At 41.3% G+C, this 20503-nt stretch overlaps 1 protein-coding gene across 5 annotated transcripts in view; it reads right to left on the bottom strand.

The window, feature by feature from the left end:
* The window catches only part of CPED1 (cadherin like and PC-esterase domain containing 1), a 211074-nt gene that overhangs the window by 116715 nt on the left and 73856 nt on the right, over positions 1-20503 (bottom strand). For all 5 annotated transcript variants that reach the window (XR_012903743.2, XM_075928925.2, XM_075928905.2 and 2 more), the window contains 2 exons: positions 17799-17964; positions 12899-13037 (listed from right to left, as the gene is read on the bottom strand). Coding sequence is in view for 4 of the 5 variants with exons in the window: in XM_075928925.2 (XP_075785040.2) it covers positions 12899-13037; positions 17799-17964 (305 nt within the window). In the remaining variant the exon portion in view is untranslated. The remainder of the gene's footprint in view (positions 1-12898; positions 13038-17798; positions 17965-20503) is intronic.

Here is a 20503-nt window from a genome sequence, read left to right on the forward strand (position 1 = left end):
TGGCTCATGAAGCCCTATGTGGGCAGCCTGGACCCCAGCAAGGAGGAGTTCAGCACCAGGCTGGGCAGGGGCCAAATTGTCGTGGAATGTGTGTTTGGCCATTTAAAGGGAAGGTTCAGGAGTCTCCTCACCCACCTGTACCTCAGAGAGTGCAACATCCCCTTGGTGGTGGCAGATTATTGTGTGCTCCACAATCTGTGTGAAAGCAAGGGGGAGACTCTTCTGCCAGGGTGTGGGGCTGAGGCAGAATGTCTAGCCAGAGAGTTTGAGCAGATACACACCAGTGCCCTCAGGAGAGCACCTGCCCCTGGTTGTAGATAGGGAAAGGTAGAGAATTCACCTGAAGTGCCCTTCCTATGCTCCTTGGAAGCCTAAGAGATGTCCTAGAATAGGGGGTATGGCTCTAAAGTGAGGAGCAGCTCCTGGCTGGAAGGCATGGTTGTCTGGCTGGCCTTCTCTTCCTCCTCCTGCTCCTTGTCCTCCTCCGCCACTCTGCCCTCCTGCAGGATGATGTCAGGCGTGTCCTGGCCTGACTCAATGGCAACATCAGGGGAGGTAACCGGATTCCCTACCAGGATGGCATCCAGCTGATCATAGTAGTGATGGATATGCGGTGCTGCCCCAGAGTATCTGGTCTGCTTCCTGATCTGGTGGTAGGCCTGCTGCTGCTCTTTTATTTTCATGCGGCACTGGTCTAGAGTCCTGGTGTGCCCTTTCTCAGCAAAGCTGGCAGCCATCCTGCCATAGATATCTGCATTCTTTTTCCTGCTGCAGAGATCCTGAAGATTGGACTTCACCACCCACACATCAATGAAGTCTAGGATCTCTGCACCAGTCTAGGGAGGAGCTCTCCTGCATCCCTGGGAAGTGGAGGCCATGGGAACAACAGAAGTGATGGCAGCCGTTGGAGGGTCTGAGGGAACATTGGGGTCACTCATACTTGCCTTGCGTCCTGGTCTCTCACGAAGCTGGCCACATGCAAGAAGCCCTTTTCCTCTTCCCAGGACTTTGAGAGCTCCACAGGAGGAGGAGAGCAGTGGAGACACTTGATGTGGGCAGAGCAGTCAGAGCTGCAGCTGCAAGAGGCCTTTAGAGGCCAATTATTTCAAAATAGCAGCATTAGCACATCCACAATAATATCATTTCTAAATAACTATTTCAGAGTTAGTGTTAGTCCCGGAGCTGTGTCTACACTGGCATGAATTTCCGGAACTGCTTAAAACGGAATACTATTCTGTTTTCAGTTTTTCCAGAAAAGGAGCGTCTACATTGGCAGGCTGCTTTTCCGGAAAAGTCTGTGGCCAATGTAGACGCGCTTTTCCAGAAAAGAGCCCCGATCGCCATTTTCGCAATCGGGGCTTTTTTCCGGAAAAGACTACTGGGCTGTCTACACTGGCCCTTTTCCAGAACACTGTTCCGGAATAAGGACTTATGCCCAAGCGGGAGCAGAATAGTTTTTCCGGAATAGCGGCTGATTTTGTACAGAAGAGCATCGTTGCTTTTCCGGAAATTCAAGGGCCAGTGTAGACAGCTAGCAGCTTATTCCAGAAAAGCGTCTGATTTTCCGGAATAAGTGGCCCAGTGTAGACACAGCCCCCATGAATAGCAGGAGTACAGACTTCTAATTACACAGCCCATCATTTAGAAATAACGGGCTTCATAATGAGGATGCTTTGCTTATAAATTCAGCCTTACAAGGGTTATTTTGAAATAAAGTCCTAGTGCAGATCAGGACGTAGACCTACACTGGGTCTTCTACTTATAGAAATTGAGGGATCACTGTTGATAGAAAAAGTTGTAATGTCTAATGGGAGAAAAACGTGCCTGTAATAAAAAACAATGGTTCCAGAAAACATCACAGAGAAAAAAAGTATAGTCATTTATCATTACTTTATAGTGCTAGCTGTTAAATATGTCTATTTATTCTGTCCCAGATTTATTATTATGTGATGCCATTTCCCTGTACCTTTGACACAGCACTTGATGAAGGTAGAAACCAAGACATTATTCAACTATTTTGTGTAATAAATTTCCTATTTGTGCATATTTTTTCCTTACACGATCTAGTTTTAAAAGAAAACTGTTAATAGACTAAACTACCAATTCAATCTACATAAAATGTATTTTAATTCATTGAAATGGAAAATGTTCTCTGGGTATCATTTTATTTTAAACTATCCACTCACTTCATTGGTTATTGGTAATCCCTGAGAATGTTGTTTTCAAATCTGTGCTGGTGGGGAGGAAACGAAAATAAATCCTTTAACAACCTTTCCTCTAATGATCTCTGATGTGAAGGTCAAGTCCAAAGCCCAGTGAAGTCAATGAAAAGACTTTCACTGATTTTAATGTACTTTGGATCAGGCCTTTTGAATGGGGACTAGAATAACTGTGGCCTCCTACCATAGTCCTGGCTTTTGGAAATGATGAACTGGAATCAACCATCAGCATTCCTCCTGGGCCCTCTTGCTGCTGGGGAAAGATGTGGGCCTTCCCAAAATACCTTGTTATTGAATAAGGATGGGGAGTAGACTTTCAAAGACCCTGTTTCTGGAAGGCGAAATATGTCACAAGTGGCTATTCTCAATAATTAGCAGCAGCTTCTCCCTAGGATTGTGGATGGCCTGGGCTACCACCATTAAAAGTACATCTCATAGTGTATATAAAAGAGGGAAAAGAGCATAATGAAATAAGTTAGGAGGGTCAGATGATAGTATTTTATTTCCCGATATAAAATACACTCGCACTGAAAAGGTGAGGGGCAGGGTTTGGAGGTAGTTGGCGGGAAGAGAGAGGTGGGTTTTTTTTGTTGTTGTTTTTTTTACTTTAGAACCAAACAATCATGGCAACATTGCAAACAAGGCCCTGATCCTGCAAACACATATGAAAATACTTAACTACATGCAGTAGTCCAGTTAAGCCCAGGATAAGTGTTTGCAAGATTGAGGCCTAATTTCATTTGCAAGCTTACTCCAAAACTCAACTAACAGTTAAAGATATGTAAAGACCTTACAAATCTTGCTTCTGCCAAAGAAATAAAGCTAAAATTGGGTAATTAAAAACCCTTACAAAATAAAACGAGGGAAAATATTGAAGGTCTCTGTTGTATCAGAAATTATTTTCTTTATTTAGATGTATATTTTAATTTTATTTTACATTAACATTTTTGGAAGATCCTGAGACAATATCAAAAGAGGCCACACGAGGGCAATATTGCAACCTGATTTTCACATTGTACCACTCATGAGATTCCCCAAATCATATTAGAAGGCATATTTCCTAAGAGCATACTGTTCTGGTTTTGTTTGCACATATGTTAACTTGGAAAAAACATCTTGTTTATTAAAATTTTCAAATGCACAATACACAAGAGACAATTTCAATGGTTGGTAATTTTGGCTTACATCAAGGAACTGTTATACAACACCAACTAACTTTAATAAGTTCCTTTTGGTGCGCCACATGCCTTGAAAGTTACTTATGAGCAATATTTTAAGGTGAGCACATAATGTTGCATGGGTTCACAAAATGGGTAATTAGATCCAGAAAACCGTTATGCACCCAACTACTTATTTTCAGGCCCTATGGGATGTGGGGGTGTGGGAGGCAGGAGAGCCATTCGGCATGGGCCTCAGGAAACAAAGGGACCTCAAATGCTGATATTTTCCTACCAAGTCATTTCCATTTATTATACATCTTGCAGTTATGACAGACGACAAAAGAAGATATAAACACCTGCAAAAAATCGATTTAAACCATTGTGGGACCTCGGGCCTTCACCAATTTTTTAGTCACATCTGAGTTTTCTTCTGCATGACTGGAGACTGGAGTAGCATCTGTGATTAGTGATTCTACATTATGAAATGCTGTTTACAGTCTTTGCATAGTTTAAATGTTTTGAAAGTTGTATTAATATAGAGTATTTTTTCTTGGTTGAGGGTGAGTTTAACCTTTAAATTAGATATTTATCTCTGCATAGGAGACTTTTGTATTCCTGTTTTTTCTTATGTGTCTTCATCTACAATAACCATATCAGACTCAGTTGTAAGCCACCTCTTTGTCCAGTTTTAGATTCTCCTTTAAAGGCTGTTTTGTAATAATAAATTTTTAATTTTAGTTGTTTAATAAATTTTATATCTAATCTGGCAACCACTCTGTGTTCACATTCATATTAACATACTAGTTATTAGAAGAATTTAAAAACAGGAACATGTTAGCAGATGAAATTTCAAGTCTTTGAAATAAGGCTCTAAGGGCTGTAGTAAATAACATCCCCAAACTGTTATTATGTAATATTCATAGCAAAGTACATATAATTAAAACACTGTATAACCAATAGCCTTTAGCAAATTCATTTACTGCGTGTTACTGTGTTTTAAAAGAACCCCTTTATAAAAATAAAGTGAAGACTTGAAAGTGGTACAAGTAAGAGATGGTGAAAGCAACGGAGTGAAGCAGCAATTAAGAGTTTAAAGCCAATAACATCACTTCTCGTAGAAAAGATGCCTCAGCCATTAGATGGTGACCATATTGACAGTGACACTTCCATTTCTGATGGTGAAAACTTTGTACTCAAAATGACATTTCAATGCCACTGCCTCAAAATTAGAAATTCTGGAAGGCTTCACATTAAATTTTCAAGTCTGCATTGGCCAAGCCTATGACAATGGATCCAATATGACTAGGAAGTACAACAGTGTACAAGCAGTCCTTCTTGAGCAAAATCCAAACTGTATTATCACCAGTTATGGCACCCAGACACTAAATCTTGTTGGCACTGATTGCACTGAATCATGCAAGGAAGCAATCACATACTTTGGAACAATCCAGAAATTGTACAACCTCTTGAGTAGCAGTCCTAAAGAGTGGGAAATTCTGAAGCAGCATCCACCTGTTTCTCTTCAGAGTACATCGACAATGAGATGGTTAGCATAAATTAAACCAGTTGAGCAGCAGTTGGACTCTGTGAGAAAGGCTTTAAGTGAGCTTGAATCTCTTACTGTCATGGCACAGGCTCGCACTGAGCTTAAGTCAATTCAGAAGTATGCATCCAAATTTGAATGCATTTTAATGTCATTGATGTGGATGAAGCTGCTAAAAATGATCCACAAAACTAACCTTGCAATTGAAGCATACAGTGCTACATTAGCACTGTTGAGAGGGATATCACTGAATGACTTAAAGATATTCAAAAGGTTTGTGATCAAAAGGATGCAATCCTTTCAAAGTACAAATAAGTAGCACAAGGTATTGACATTTCATCTGAGGTTTCCACCAATCACAGCCTAACATCTCAAGCTGATGCAAAAAGGCACTATTGAGTCAATTTTTTTGTTGTTATTATTGACTAACCTGGTCTTACATGTTGATTTGAGTCATTGTGACAAATTTGCACCCTTTTTGGATTCCTTTGGGAGTTCAGAGAACTAAGAGATGAAGATCTAAATTCAGCAGCTGACCAGTTTCAACAAAGGTACAACAAAATTTCAAGAGATCTCTGTGACAAGACCGTCTTCCTGAAACGTATACATTCCACCAACTTTAAATTGGACTGCAAGTGAAAAGAACTGTTTCAAGAAATAGTCGATCTCTGTCTGTCAACTGTATTTCCTAATATCACAATTGCATTACGTATTTTGTCAGTCTCTGCATCAGTGGCTTCAGATGAATGAACATTCAACATGTTAAAACAAGTAAAGAACTATCATCATCTACAATAGGACAAGAGCATTTGAAAGGGCTCACAATGCTCAACATTAATAATGATGTTGCATGAGAATTAGATTTTTTTTCAATTATAAACGAAGTTTGCACACAACAAAGCCAGAAAAGCATTCCTCAAATTAAGAGTTTTCCTTGCAGTGGGAACGCACAATTAAAGTTGCATTTCTAATATACATGCTATTGGTATAATGTCTTAATTATTAATAAATAAATGTCTCAAGTGTTCATATTCATATATTCCTTTGATTTTAGTATGACTTCGTGGATGAGAAGTTTGATATGTCTGGAGCCTGGGCCTGGGGATGGGCTGGAGCCTCAAAACTCCAAGTGGCCTGGGCCTCTGTCATTCTCTGAGAGGGCCAGCCCCTTTTGTATGTGCACGTATTTGGAGTCAAATCTTTAACCTCTTCTGTGGCAGTGCAAAATACTACCTACTATGTACGGAAAAATGCCAGATGATCCACAGCTCTGAGCCAACTACCTGCACATGAGATATGGCGGGAGTTAGGTGAAAGCAAATGCCTTTCCTAAAAGATGACAGATGGGAGAGTGAATAGATCAGAATAACGAGGAGTCCTATGGCACAAACGCTTATGCCCTAATAAATCTGAAAGTCTCTAAGGTGCAACAGGACTCCTCATTGTTTTTGCAGATACAGACTAACCAGGATACCCCTTGGCCTTTTTAGATCAGAATAGTTAACTGAGTAATTAAACCACTTTCTAAGACTCTAAAGCACCAATATCAGATAATCTCTTTTCTCAAAACCTGTCAATATTATTTTAAAAATTTTATACTGACACAGAAAAATAGAATTATAGGACTGGAAGGAACCTCAAGAAGGCATCGAAGTCCAGTACTCTGGACTCACGGCAGGACCAACCACCATGGAGACCATCCCTGACAGATGTTTGTCTAACTTGCTGTTATAAATGGTGATTTCACAACCCCCCTATGCAATTTATTCCACTGTTTAACCACCCTGACAGTTAGGACTTTTTTCCTAATGGCCAACCTAAACCTCCATTACTGCAATTTCAGCTCATTGCTTCTTGTGCTATTATCAGCAGTTAAGGAAAATGTTTTCCCTCCTATTTCTAACAATCTTTTTGGTACTTGATAACTGTTATGTCCCCTCTAAGTCTTCTCTTTTCCAGACTAAACAACCCCAATTCTTTTAATCTTTCCTCTATTTTCCATAATTTCTAGACCACGTTTTCTAAGGCCATATTTTCTAGACCTTTAATCATTTTTTTGCTCTTCTTTGGACTCACCCTCCCCCAATTAGTCCACAACTTTCCTGAAATGTAGCACCCAGAAGTGGACACATATTTGAAGCCTAATCAGTGCAGAGTAGAGAGGAACAATTACTTCTTATGTCTTGTTTACAACACTCCTGCTAATACATCCCAGAATGATATTAAGCCTTTTGTGTTACACTGTTGAATCATATTAAGCTCATGGTCCACTATGACCCCAAGATTCTTTTCCGCAATACCCTTTCCCAGGCAGTCATTGTCCATTTTGTATAACATGACAAGCTGTACAAGTCAAAATATAAAAAGGCAGAAGCCTTGGTTACCATTCAGTCACAACAGGATTTTGGAGAGTAGTTAAGAGAATACTGCTCCAGAGCATTAAAGTGCTACAGGTTGGATCTGTCTAGTCTGTCACTCTCTGGTCTGGCAACATCCATGGTCCAGCATAATGTCCAAGACTTAGCCAGATGTCCAAGTTTCCTACAGTCCCATAAAGTTTGCTTACAGCCCCCAGTCCTGACTCCCTGTGTTCTGTGCTGTTATTTAGCCCTAATTTACCCCTAAATGTCTTCTAAGAGCCCAGTAAGCAGTGGATGTGTTGGTAATACTGCTAGACAATATTGACTTCCCACGGTCCAGCAAATTCTCTGATTCAGCACCAGTCAGGTCCCGAGGGTGCCAGACTAGAGAGGTTCAACCTGTAATGTGCACACATAAACACAAGTCCCCAAATACTACAAAAGATAGTGCAAAGCAACTGATAGAAATAAGAGTCCTCCTTTTTGGTAATGACTGCATGTTGAATGTTGAATCAAATTAATGAGTGATGAGCATGTCATAATCAAGCATAGCCATGGGCTGTGGGTGAAGCTGCTACTTGGGGTGACAAGCTCCCCAGCTCATGGCTCCACTCATACACTACCTCTATTCCATCGAAACCCTGCCCCCAATTTGCCCAGGCCCTGCCCCTCCTCATTATCTGGCTCTCTTCTCTTTCCTCCCTTTCCTCCTCACCCTTCCAGACAAATACCCGAACCCAAATATAGCAAATTATATTTGAAAAAAACCTACACTCTTCTAAAATTTCTTTCTAAAGAAGATGGAGCATGTTTTCCTCTGCATGCTGGATTGTGCAGAAGATACCCAATTAAAAACACTAAATTTGGGAATAAAAAATGTCAAACACAGGTTTTTTGATATATCCTAAGTTGATCAGAAATTTATTTTCAAAAACGTTATAGTAAGTGCAAGTCAGCTGCTGTCTTGTTGAATACAACATTAAATATTATGCAATATATCATGCAGTTCTTCTGCTTTTACATTTTCTTAGTCAGTATTTCTAAGCTGATTTCATATTTTAAATGTTCTCTTAAGTCTTCATAAAATAATCATTCCAGATTATTACATATTTATCTCACTGAAGCAAAGAAACAAAGGATGGATCTGGTTCACCTCCGACAGTGATAAGAAGGTGAGAGTATCCAAAGAGAAAATTACTTATTGTAACGGGCAGTAAAACGCGGTACAATACAGTACAAAGCAAGCTGTCACTCTTAGGCAAAAACACTTCAAAAAGATTGCAATGTGAAACTGCTCAGCTGGAATTCATATGCAGTTTTGACTCTGTCAGAAAGGGTCTGAATAGAGACATAGAATGGCTCTCTCATTACAATCAAGTATCAGAGGGGTAGCTGTGTTAGTCTGAATCTGCAAAAGTGATGAGAAGTCCTGTAGCACCTTAGACACTAACAGATTTATTGGAGCATAAGCTTTCATGGGTAAGTACAGACATGCATCTGACAAAGTGGGTGTTTGCCCACGAAAGCTTATGCTCCAATAAATCTGTTAGTCTATAAGGTGCCTCAGGACTCCTCATCACTCTCTCATTACAATAAGTAATTTCTCCTTCAGGTGCTCCCACCTTCTCATCACTGTTGGAGGTGAACCACATCCACCCTGATTTCATTAGCACAGGTGTTACACTCCCATCTCTGTACTCCTCCCTTTCTTCCGCATGTGAGGAAGTGAGCTGTATCTTATTAAAGCTTATGCCCTAATACATGTATTAGTTTTTAAGGTGCCACTGGATTCCGTATTGTTTTTGCAGAAATGGACTAACTCTACCTCTCTGACTTCAGGGGAAGATTCTCAGCAGGTTGCAAGAGCCTACTGTGGGGAAACTGCAGAATCAGAATAGGGGTCGGAAGAATGGAGAGGTTGAGCACTAAGATCAGGGAAGGCACTGCCTCCCCTTGCCTCTTATACCTGCCGTCCATTAGCACAGCCAATATACAGGAAAATATTGTTTGTCAATTCTTTGCCCGTGAAAGTGCATAACACCCTAACAAGAACAGGAATAATTATACACACTGAACACAAATCCCTTGGTTTGTATCTTATGCAATTATTTTACAAAGTTTCTATTTTTAAGTGCACAGATGGTGGATAAAGTCATTTTAAATCTCAGTCACTATAAACAGGATGAGTAAAAGTGATTTGTAACAATTTCTTATAATAGTTTAAATTTTTTTTAAATGATGGAATATTCCACAAAGCCATACATGCTTAATTTACTAAACTTCAATTTTTATGTTTATTCTTTGATCCAACTATTTCATATGTAATAAGTCGCAGTTCTTTTTGACATTTTCAACAACATATTATCAGCAACATTCTTACTACATCTATTATGAGACTTTTATGCCTATTAGGCCAGATGCTACAGTAAACATATTTTGTCTGCAGTACTCAATATTTAGCAGGTCAGCTCCAGTGCCAGGTTAATATCTTACTATAAATAAAAACCAGCAGTGCACAGCAACTTTATATATGCTTTTGCAAATATTAGTTAGTTTCATATCTGACAGGTATGTGAGTTATGGTGTACAACATTATTCAGGCAATTCATACTTCTTGACAATTCATCACCATGACAGAAACCTGAACAGACCATTATAATATGGTGGAAACTGGTGAATAACCTATGCACCTGAGAGTGTAGGAGAATAGGAAAGAAAGATACATACTGACAACCCATGGGACTAACTTCAGTCATGTCCATGCCATACTTTTTTTAAATGAATAGACAGATATTTGGGAGGAAGGTGCAGGGGGGACACACTGTCAACAACATTAGCAGCAATTTTTTTCCAAGTCTGTGTCTCTTTTGTATGCATGCTAAATTCCCAAAAACCTTTATGGCCATTTTGTCAATAAGTGAAGCAATAGACCCCAAAACACCCTTACTGCTGTTGTAAACTACTGAGCTACACAATAAGTAATGAGCCAATTTCCCCTTCACACATGTGAGAGATACTTCACAAAGAAATTCTCATTTCAAACCCTGTGGCTGAGATTGACCATTTCCAGTTAATATGGGTCAAATTCCTCAGCCTTCATCAACTGGCATAGCCCCACTGGCTTCATTCAGAGCTCCTGGCTCACTGTGACTGCTGTGCTGTAGGCAGGTAACTGACATCGTAGGCTTGGCTGAATACTCTGTGAAGTTTATTGACAACATGCTCTAAGATAATTCCAAAATGTTATATAGCTGACCTATAGACAGGGAGAAAAACACCATCATTTCCAGAATGAGATGCCATTTTTTGTCTCTCCTGCACAGTGCATCTGATGCTGCAATTTATCAAGCACAGAAATCCTTGATATATTGCTCACACCTAGGAAATTTCTATTGTTAGATTATATAGGGCCTTGCCTTTGATTATTTCTTGGAGACTCTCTGACTTCTCTCAAACTCTATACAGGATATACTGTTTATAGTTAGAGGCAGCCTAATATATTCTCTTCTCCATCGTTGTATTAATTTGCCTTTAAGTGTACATCACTATAGAAGTGCTTTCTCTGATACTACTTTTTATATAGCTCTTGCTGTTATAAGAACTCTGTCTAAAGCCAAGAAAGATATAGGACCACAGAAGCAGTAACTAGACTGGAACAACTGTGAATGAGCTGCTACTTCGATCTATCACTTCCATTGCTTCTTCAGCTGCCAGAATGTTCTGTGAATGGTGGCTGATGCTCCTTTCTGCTGTCCTGCCTCAATGCTGATTATTTTCCAGAGTGCAATTCCCCAGTTACTAATTATTATTTTCTTTCAAGCTAGTTCCTAGTTACAAGATTATAATGATGCTACTGGACTAATATTTTCAATTAACTTAAAATTAAATTAAACTCAGAGGAAGCAGAGGTCTGTTCAGTGGGTGACTTAAGTGAGGAAGACCAATGAGTTTCCACAAGCAGAGATGGTAAAAATGAGTTGCATCGCCGCTTCACTACATGCCCAACATTTTAGCATGAAGTCAGATGCTGGCATTGTAACTTAAGGCCAGTGCTCATTCTGACTTAGACCCAAATTGGGCTCCCTACCCAAGTGACTCAGTTGGCATCTGGGGATCTTCTTGTGAGCAAGAGGAGAAGCAGCTTCCCACAGCCTCAAGCAATGGTATAGGAGTTAAGCTGCTCTAAGACCTAGAGAAGATTCTATTGCCCTAGTGCAGCCGTGGCCAACCCGCGGCTCATGAGCATGCCCCCCCAAAAAAGCAGCTTGTAAAGCCGCTCCTGCACCCTCACTCCATCCAAACAGCCTTCGCCAGCTTCTCCTCCCCCGGCCTCCAGCTTCCTTGTGCTTACCAGGTCAGAGCTGCAAGGGTTTAAAAATGGCGCCCAAGATGGCAGCTGTCTTAAAGGGGCAACCTCCTTTTAATTTTTTTTTTATTATTTTTTTTTGTTTTTGCTCAACAATTCTGTTCTGGGGGGGCTTTTTTGTGACATCTCTGGTGCAGCTCTTCGCATTTTTTCTGCCACTGTTTTGGCTTTCTTTGTTAAATGGGTTGGCCACCCCTGCCCTAGTGTTTCTGTCTGTCCTGCAGAAGGAAAAATGGAATGAGCTACAAGGGATCCATGGGCACTGCATGAAGAGTTGCTATGTTACAAGCACAGGTCCTCACTAAGTGGAACAAAGGAGAAACAGGATACCCAGGAGGAGGCATGTGCCACTGGGTGAGCCAGATGGGGGAAGCAGATGGTGGCGCTCTCTCCCCAGCCACTTGGACATGGCAAGATCTAGTCTATTTTACACACTTATAAATAGGCTTGGCAGGATTAAATGTTTTATTTCTTTATGCATTTTTAAAGTTTTTATCAATTTAAGGTTCCAGAATGGCAAGAAATTGTGTGCGTGGGAGTGCAAGACAATTATTTAATGCCGCTGAGATTCAAAACCTTAAAAGCTTTATAACCATTAAAACACATTGTCAACACCACATGTCAAAATATACAGAGTGAATATCTTTTAAGTTAGATTTTAGTAAGTTTTCAAGCTGCTTTTTTTCTTTACTTCGCCTAGCTGTAAATTTCTATTATTATTGATGGAAATATTTCCCCAACAATGTGTGTGTGTGCAATGAAAGCAACTTTTCCTGGCATTTACCTATTAAAATCAAACCCTTTCTGGCCTATTTATAAAGCATTAATCTTCTTAAATCCTAGGACCCTAAAAGTGGTGCACTCGAGGCCCATGCCTCCACCTTAATTGGCCCTTATTTTAAATACTGATTTTACTTTCTTCTGTAGTGGATTAATACCATGCTTGAAAAAGCTCCAGCACTGCAGTTTATGCACAGTTGTGTTTGAGAACATAAACAACAGCTCTGCATCTGCTCTCACACAGTCAAGCCAAAACACACATGTCCTGATAATCTTTCTGTGCATGACTATATTGCCTTAACCTTTGCAAGGCAAACTCGGGTCTTGGTTGACTCATGAAAGCTATACATGAAAAATATATTTTGTGTTCAGTAGGAATGGCTAATAATGAAGGAAGAAGAAACCGATTTTTTACCGTTCTACCACTGCACTTTGAGTGAATGAACCAGTTAAAAACAAAGAGTTTTTACCTTTACAGAAAAGTGCTTCTTCTTGGGAGGATGCCAGACAATGGCAGTCGAATGAAGGAATGCTCGCAAAGGTGTTATGGATGTCACTAGCACATACGCTTTGATGATGACAGAAAGGTCTTGAGTTGAAATAGAATTCCTGGACAATAAGAATATTCCAGTGTTAGGAAAGTGCTTGCTTCCCCCCTATCAAAAGGAAACTGAGATATAAGTATACTGAAAACAGAAGCCTGTTTTCCCCCAATGAAATAACTCAAGAGATTAAACCAAGTTGGTTGGAAAAAGGCTTTGCATGGAGTCTTTTTACTAACTGGAGGGTTTATTTGATTGTAATTCGCAGACAAACATCTATGCAAGATGAGGTCACAGTTGAGAGTACATATCAGGGACTTATAAGTAAACAAATGTTATAATTATTGCAAAAACAGGCATAACCAAACAGAGAAATCCATTTTTAAAGCAATCTGAATGTGTCAAGGAATGGAAATAACAAAGTTAAGGCACCCAAACAACTTAAACTTTTCCCTGCGGTGACATCAGGAAGAAATAAAAAAGAGAAAACCTAAATGAATAAAACACTAAAATGAATTAAAAAATAAGTATTTATTTAAGTCTTCTTAGCATATGTATACCTCAGATGACATGTGACCAGGGCTTCAACACCAAATTTGGTACACTGGCTGGATCACTGGTTCCCCTTCCTGTCAGCACCAGGATGGGGATAGGGGAGTGCAATGTGAATGCTGATCCATTATATTTAAGTGGTACACTATACACTAAAACACCATTGTCATGATCATTATGGTTATTGCATGACATTACTGAAGAGAGATTTGGTTGGGCACATTCCTGAAAGTTTCATCACATGATAGAATTAATCTTTAATTTAAGATTGCTCTCTAATTCCTGGAAACTCTAGCACAGTCCTGGAGAGTTGGCAAAGAGAGAGAATCAAGACCAGTGTCTCCATAAAATACTGTAAAAGACTGACACATGGCAAGGGCCTATAAACTAGTGAAGAATAATCTGACACTTTGATTTGGAAATAATAGGGATGCAGGCAGGCCTCTTGTCCAGGATTTAACTGGACAGGCCTGTTTTTCTAGAATCTGCCCCCAGTCCAGTACTCAGGCAAAATCAGAGGTGGTTTGGCTAGGATCGGATGGGGGTGCCCTTCTGAAGAATGCATTGTTCTAGCCCCACTGGCCTGAGCTCACACATGCAAGGTCACATTGCTGGAGGTCAAACAACACGCTCTTAAAAATGACATCCCTTCCACGGCATGAGCTTACACCCACTGAGCATTTGTGATCAGGCTCAGAAGGGGTGGGCTCATGCTGTTCTTGGAAATACCAGAAATTCCAGTGTTCCAGTAAAGCATCAGTAGTCCCCCTATAGGGATGTCCAGCTATTGATCTATTGCTAGCTTTGACAGCAAGGAATTAGATGTACAATTGAACTGTCAAATTCAAGAGATTTTTAAATAAATTAAATTAATGGAGATTGCCTATCTCCTAGAACTGGAAGGGACCTTGAAAGGTCATTGAGTCCAGTCCCCTGCCTTCACAGCAGGACCAAGTACCATCCCTGACAAATTTTTGCCCCAAATGGCCTTCACAAGGATTGAACTCACAATGCTGGGTTTAGCAGGCCAATGCTCAAACCACTGAGCTATCCCTCCCCCCTCAAAAATCATGAGTTGGAACCCCCTAAATCATAAGATTTCATGATTTTGGGAGCAATCATTCAAAAAGATCATATTGTATTTGTTTAGGTCCATCTCTTGATGTTTGAACTCCCTCCCCCACACCAGGTCAATCCTCAGGGTATATGCAAGTGACAGTTCGTGCTGCCTACTCTCCCACAAATAAGGTGATTTGGTCCCTTTTGCAGCAGTTCTCACCACCACATCTGCCCCTCTCCTGCATAGCACTTAATCCTGTCCCTCAGTCCCTCATCAGTTCTGCCCCACCCAACCCCCCCTCAATTGAGGTCCCGCTTGGTTCAGACCCCTAATCCACATCATCACCACTTCAGTTTAGCCTCCTGCCCCATAAACTCCACTGCCCTCATTTCACTTTCCCAGCCCTCACCCCTTCTGCATAAAACCCACCATCAACACAGCTCTCCCATCCCATCAGCCCCCCTCCCCCCCACGCACCCTCAGGCCATAGTTTAGCCCTTGCAGGCTCATCTCTGCTTCTTAGGGCTTCCCCTCTCATTTCCTAGGCTGGCTAGGAGCAGCCACTAAGGGTTGACAACGGGAGCCTGGCCCCGCCATCCCACACCGAGGGTAGCTGACAGCAGGAGTCCCTGATGCACCCACGGCAGCTGAAAAGATTTCTAAGTAAAATTAAGCCTCGCTTTTAGAACTCTGAAAGGTAAGGATTTTGTTGTCAGTCATGGCTGAAAAAAACCCAAAACCCTGACATTTGAGAATTATATTGTGAGATCCTGAGACTTAATTTTACTCAGAAATTGTGACTCTTGCAACCAATTCTTGAGAATTTGCATATCTGGGACAAAGCACTCAAACTGAGGGAAATTATTATGTAAAAGCTAGATAGCATTACATTTGGGCAAATTCACTGATTTCAGTCATTATCACATCTAATGAGTACTATGAATCTTAATGTTATTTCAGTGAACTACATAAACAAAATACCGGTACTATAAAATGATGGATAGTTTAGCCTGTGATTCAGAGATCAATGACACAGGACTTGTGCATTCTGCTTCCAGCTCTAGGTGACTTTCAGCAGGGCATGAAACCTTTTCAGGCCTCAGTTTATTCACAGGTAGATTGGGATTAATCATACTTGCCTACCTTAAGAAGTGCTGTGAGGCTTAATACTGAAGAAACAATTTTTTTCTCTCCTCTGCAGCAGTGGGGAGTGTAACAATTTGGGAATATGGCTGTACATTGTACACAACCCTTTGTGTCTGTGTCAGGCTACAGATTCTGTTTTGAGTGTGAAACCTTTTGCCTCCTCCATGGTCTGTTTGCCCCTATGTTGGGTTGAAAGTCCAAAGGCTGGGGGCAAAGCACAACAGAAGGTAGTTGATTCTAAATACCCTGTCTTTAAAAAGCTATCCATTCTAGACAGAAGACAAAGAACTGGGTTAGCAGAGAGGAACTCACCTTCTTGGCAACCAAGTCATTGGCCTAGGGTTTGTGCTCATGTGTGGAAGTTGGCAAGGGTGTCCCCAACACAGGGGCTTAGGTTTTGAAAAGGGCAGAAATTGTACAGCTTGGCAGGACTATTTTCTCCAAACTCTGAGGAAGAAGCAACCCACGACCATGTGATACCTCATGACATATGGGACTCCCTGCTTGCTTCCCTAAACCCAGATGGTCCCCCAAGTACTCACAGAGGAAGGGCGAGCTAGGGAGGGGCAACTTGGCTGGAATGTATATTGCTTTGTATCAGCTGTGCTGTCTTATGCTTTACGTGATAAGTAAAAGCAGAAATGGGTTAGACTCTATAATAAGCATGTTGTAACAGCTTTATAACTACTGTGTCACCCTGAATGTGTTAAAATGGAACCAAACCTTTGTAGGGGGAGTTCTGGGACAAGCCGTGTTTAAGCAGGTGGTTTATATCTGGTGTTAATGCTGGTCCTTGAGGCCTGAGGCATGTGGGCAGAGGAGATCCCTTCCCAGGAAGAGTGCTCAGGGAATATGCCAGAGAGCCCGAGTGGAATCAGGGCTACAGCCTGCTCCAGAAGCTTAAACTACCTAAGGATATGCAAAGCACAGAAGCTTGGTTTCCCTACACAGCAGTCCTAGTGGAGTGGTCAGGATCTGTCTCACAGGGTCCCAGGCAGCAGAATCTCTATGGTTCTGCTCAAACAGAGGCAGAGTTTGGAGAATCTGTGCTGGGAGGCCATAGCCCAGCTTTATGGAGCCCAGCTTTATGGAGTTTCTGCACAGAGCCCAGTTTTATGGAGCTTCTGCACAGAAGAGCTTGTGGGTTATGGGAGGGGTAGGCCAGAGTATAAACAGAGGGCACGGGTTGATAGATCTGCCACTGTACAGACTTATACATTATTCAGGAGTGTGTGTATATATATCTCTGTATCTACCTAAGCGATTAAATTATCCTAATAATCGCAGTGTATGAAGGTGTGTGTGTGTGTGTGTGTGTGTGTGTGTATACACTAAGACTATGTCTTCACTACAGGTTATGATGGTATAACTTATATCCTTGGCAGGGAGTGACTATACTACCCACCACCTGAGCAAAGTAAGTTACATCACTCTAGGTGCCAGGGTAGACAGCTGTGCCACTGCAGTGCTGTATGTGTGGACAAGCCCTAAGATACTACCAGGATGGTCATGTATATACCTGTATAGACAGAATGCTGCCAGGTTTATGATTCTTTCTACATGCTTCTCACACAAACACACTGGCTGCATCTAGACTGGCAAATTTTTCCGCAAAAGCAACTGCTTTTGCGGAAAAACTTGCCAGTTGTCTACACTGGCCGCTTGAATTTCCACAAGAACATTGACAATCTCATGTAAGAAATCAGTGCTTCTTGCGGAATTGCTATGCTGCTCCCATTCGGGCAAAAGTTCTTTTGCGCAAACCTTTTGCGCAAAAGGGCCAGTGTAGACAGCTCAGATTTGTTTTGTGCAAAAAAGCCCTGATCGCGAAAAAATGGCGATTGGGGCTTTTTTGCACAAAAGCGCGTCTAGATTGGCACGGACCCTTTTTCGCAAAAAGTGCTTTTGCGGAAAAGCATCCATGCCAATCTAGATCCTCTTTTCCGCAAATGCTTTTAATCGAAAACTTTTCCGTTAAAAGCATTTGCGGAAAATCATGCCAGTCTAGAAGTAGCCACTATGATGCATTACAGACATCCAGAACTTGATGGTACAAAATCATTATCTTACAGCTCTGTGCCATTGGTCCGGTTCCAAAGGTACCACAGATGCGCAAAACCTGTCCTTTCGTCACCTTCAAGTCGCTTGGCAGGCTGAGAAGGGTGGCTTGCTATGTTTGACTTGGACAACACATGCTGATCCAGACATCCAGGGAAAGCAATTGGAAGGTGCAGTCCTGAAAACAGTCCAAGTAAATAAAAAAATACAATCAATATAGTATGAAAAGGAGCAGTTGCCTCCTGTTAAATGAAATATAAAATAAAAAATGAAAAAACAAGCTACAGTCCTTGGCTCATTCAGTAAAATGACAAATTCTTAGGCTCCATTGATGCATTGAGATCTGCTGGCAGAGACCCTTATGCCCATAAGGAGTCCCCATCCAACTGCATGATCAGAGCCGTAGCCGTGGTCACTGTTCTTGCTATACATGTGTATTGGTTATTTTGTTCATTCCCAATGTCTGCGCTGATGTAGGACTGTGTTACACAACTCCCTTCACTTCAATGAAAAGAAATCCCTCATTTCTCAGCAAAAATTAACTCAGATGTAATCGGGCCCATTGCTGCGGGCTTTACAAGGTTAAAACTACAATTGAGGTTGATTGGAACTGTGTCCGAATGAGGACTGCAGAACTCTGCTCTCACTAATTACACACAGAGCACAACAAACAACATATTCTTTCTCTGAGCAGAGCTTAAGGCTCGATTTTGTATCTGCTGAAATCTGTAGGCGCGTTGCCCTTGACTCCAATGGGAGCAGAAGCCAGCCTTAAATTGCACTGCACCTTTATTTTTTTCTCTGTAGTTTTCATTAACTCCAACATACTTCACTTTTAGGCTTTCAAACTCTTAAGTAATACTCAGGGAAAAGTCAAGCTGTTCGTATTATTTCCATACCTCATTTTAGTGTCAAACCACACTGTGCTAAGCTTATTAAGATATCTGCATAACTTCCCTTTTAATGCAGACTCACTCCATTTCAATATATCAATTTTAAAACAAATCCAAAGTGGTGTAATTGCTAGTGGGTTGATATGCACAGTCCTTCAATGAGCACAGAGCTCATCTCTAAAAAGTGTCTCTGTTAAAACAGCATTGTGAGGGTCCATGCTGATTGCCTCTCAATGACTGCTTATTAACATGGTTAGTTTACAGTCTTGCAAGCTCCACCTAGGCTCCAAAAGTCAGTCTGGGTTCTTTGTTTCACATACAACATTCCCCAGGAATAAAGGTTTCGCAGATCAAAACCAGGGCCTCCTGTGTTCACCCTTCCTCTTCAGGTTATAACTTTAATGTTATCTTGCAACCATGTTGCACAGGTGTAACTGATTTGAGCTTCATAAGCCATTACTAGTATGTCCATGCTGCACAGGGAGGAACAGTCCCCCATCTGTATGAGCTCTGCAGCACTAACCAGGGTAAAACCCAATAAATTCTTACTTTAGTCACTTAACTGAAACTCACTTTACTTTCAATATGCACAGAGAGCAAATTTGATCCTTAAAGAAGGGATCATTTTTCCACATACACTCTTCAAAGAACAGGGTAATTTTCCTAGGGTCTCTCTTAGGGTAAGTCTTGGAATGTGTGATAGGTGTACAGTCCCCACACTGGACAGCAAAGGGTGAAAGAGCAGCTCTGCGCTCAGAAGGGCCTGCCTCTCCATCCATGCTGAGTGTGCTCTCCTTGAGGCAAAGCTTAAAAAGGGAGCCAATCAGCTCAGACAGGATAGGGAGAAGGGCTGGCTCTGGGAGCTACAGCAGAGGATGCAGCCAGAGTCAGATGAGGAGGAAAAGTCTTGGTGAGCAGCAAATCTTATGGGCTGGAGACAGGCAGACAAGCTGCACAGAAGTGCTGGCCAGAAGAAATTGCAGCACACCATAGACAAGAGATAGGTAGGAAGTGACAGATGGAGTCCGATTTAAGGCACCCAGATGAAAGGTTCTGGGCAGGCCTCGCAGAACCCTGAGTCGGTACCCTGGTGGAGGAAGAGGGACCTATTTCCCCTGGCCTTTCAACAGCAACCACTAGGCAGGGTGACTGCCAGACACTGTGACACCAGACCATTCACAGGAATTGAGCTCTTGGTATCCAGGCACAGAGTGTAAGTATAAAGGCAGTCTGTGGATGGTGCTCTAGTATTGCGGTGGTTTATGCACTAAGCCAAGATAACCTATGCTCAAGTAATAACATGCTCAAATCTCACTATCCCTGAAAGATTCAGCTGTCAGTTTGTCTTCAGCTCCTCATTCAAGATGTCAGCGTAATCCACTGACTCCTCTGTGCACACTGTTCTTTCAGAAGCCTGGTCTATGCACAATATATGTTCCAATCTAACTATGTCAGTTGGGAGGCATAGTTACATTCATAAAAAGGAGCCATATGCAAATATAGCTTAATCCCCAACAATTACAGGAATAAGCTATACCAGTATAAACCCAGTAGAACTGCATCCACAGTAGGGGATTGTACTACTTTAGCAATCCCCATTTCAAACAGAAAAAGTTAAAGTGTTACAACTGTGCATAGAGAAGTCCGGAGAAAAGAACCTATGTCAAAAAGCTGTGCCCGCCCACTAAGATGGATAATCATTTTACACACACTTTTCATTATACCAGAGACAATGCACTTTAAAAAGCAACTTATTTGTAATTGTATGTGAGGCTGTATTTCAATGTTTACAAGATCAGGATAACCAAGATCGTGCAGAAATCT

This window comes from Pelodiscus sinensis, chromosome 1 (genome assembly GCF_052426305.1).
Source record: "Pelodiscus sinensis isolate ZL-2025 chromosome 1, ASM5242630v1, whole genome shotgun sequence".
In the NCBI taxonomy this organism is placed as follows: domain Eukaryota; kingdom Metazoa; phylum Chordata; order Testudines; family Trionychidae; genus Pelodiscus; species Pelodiscus sinensis.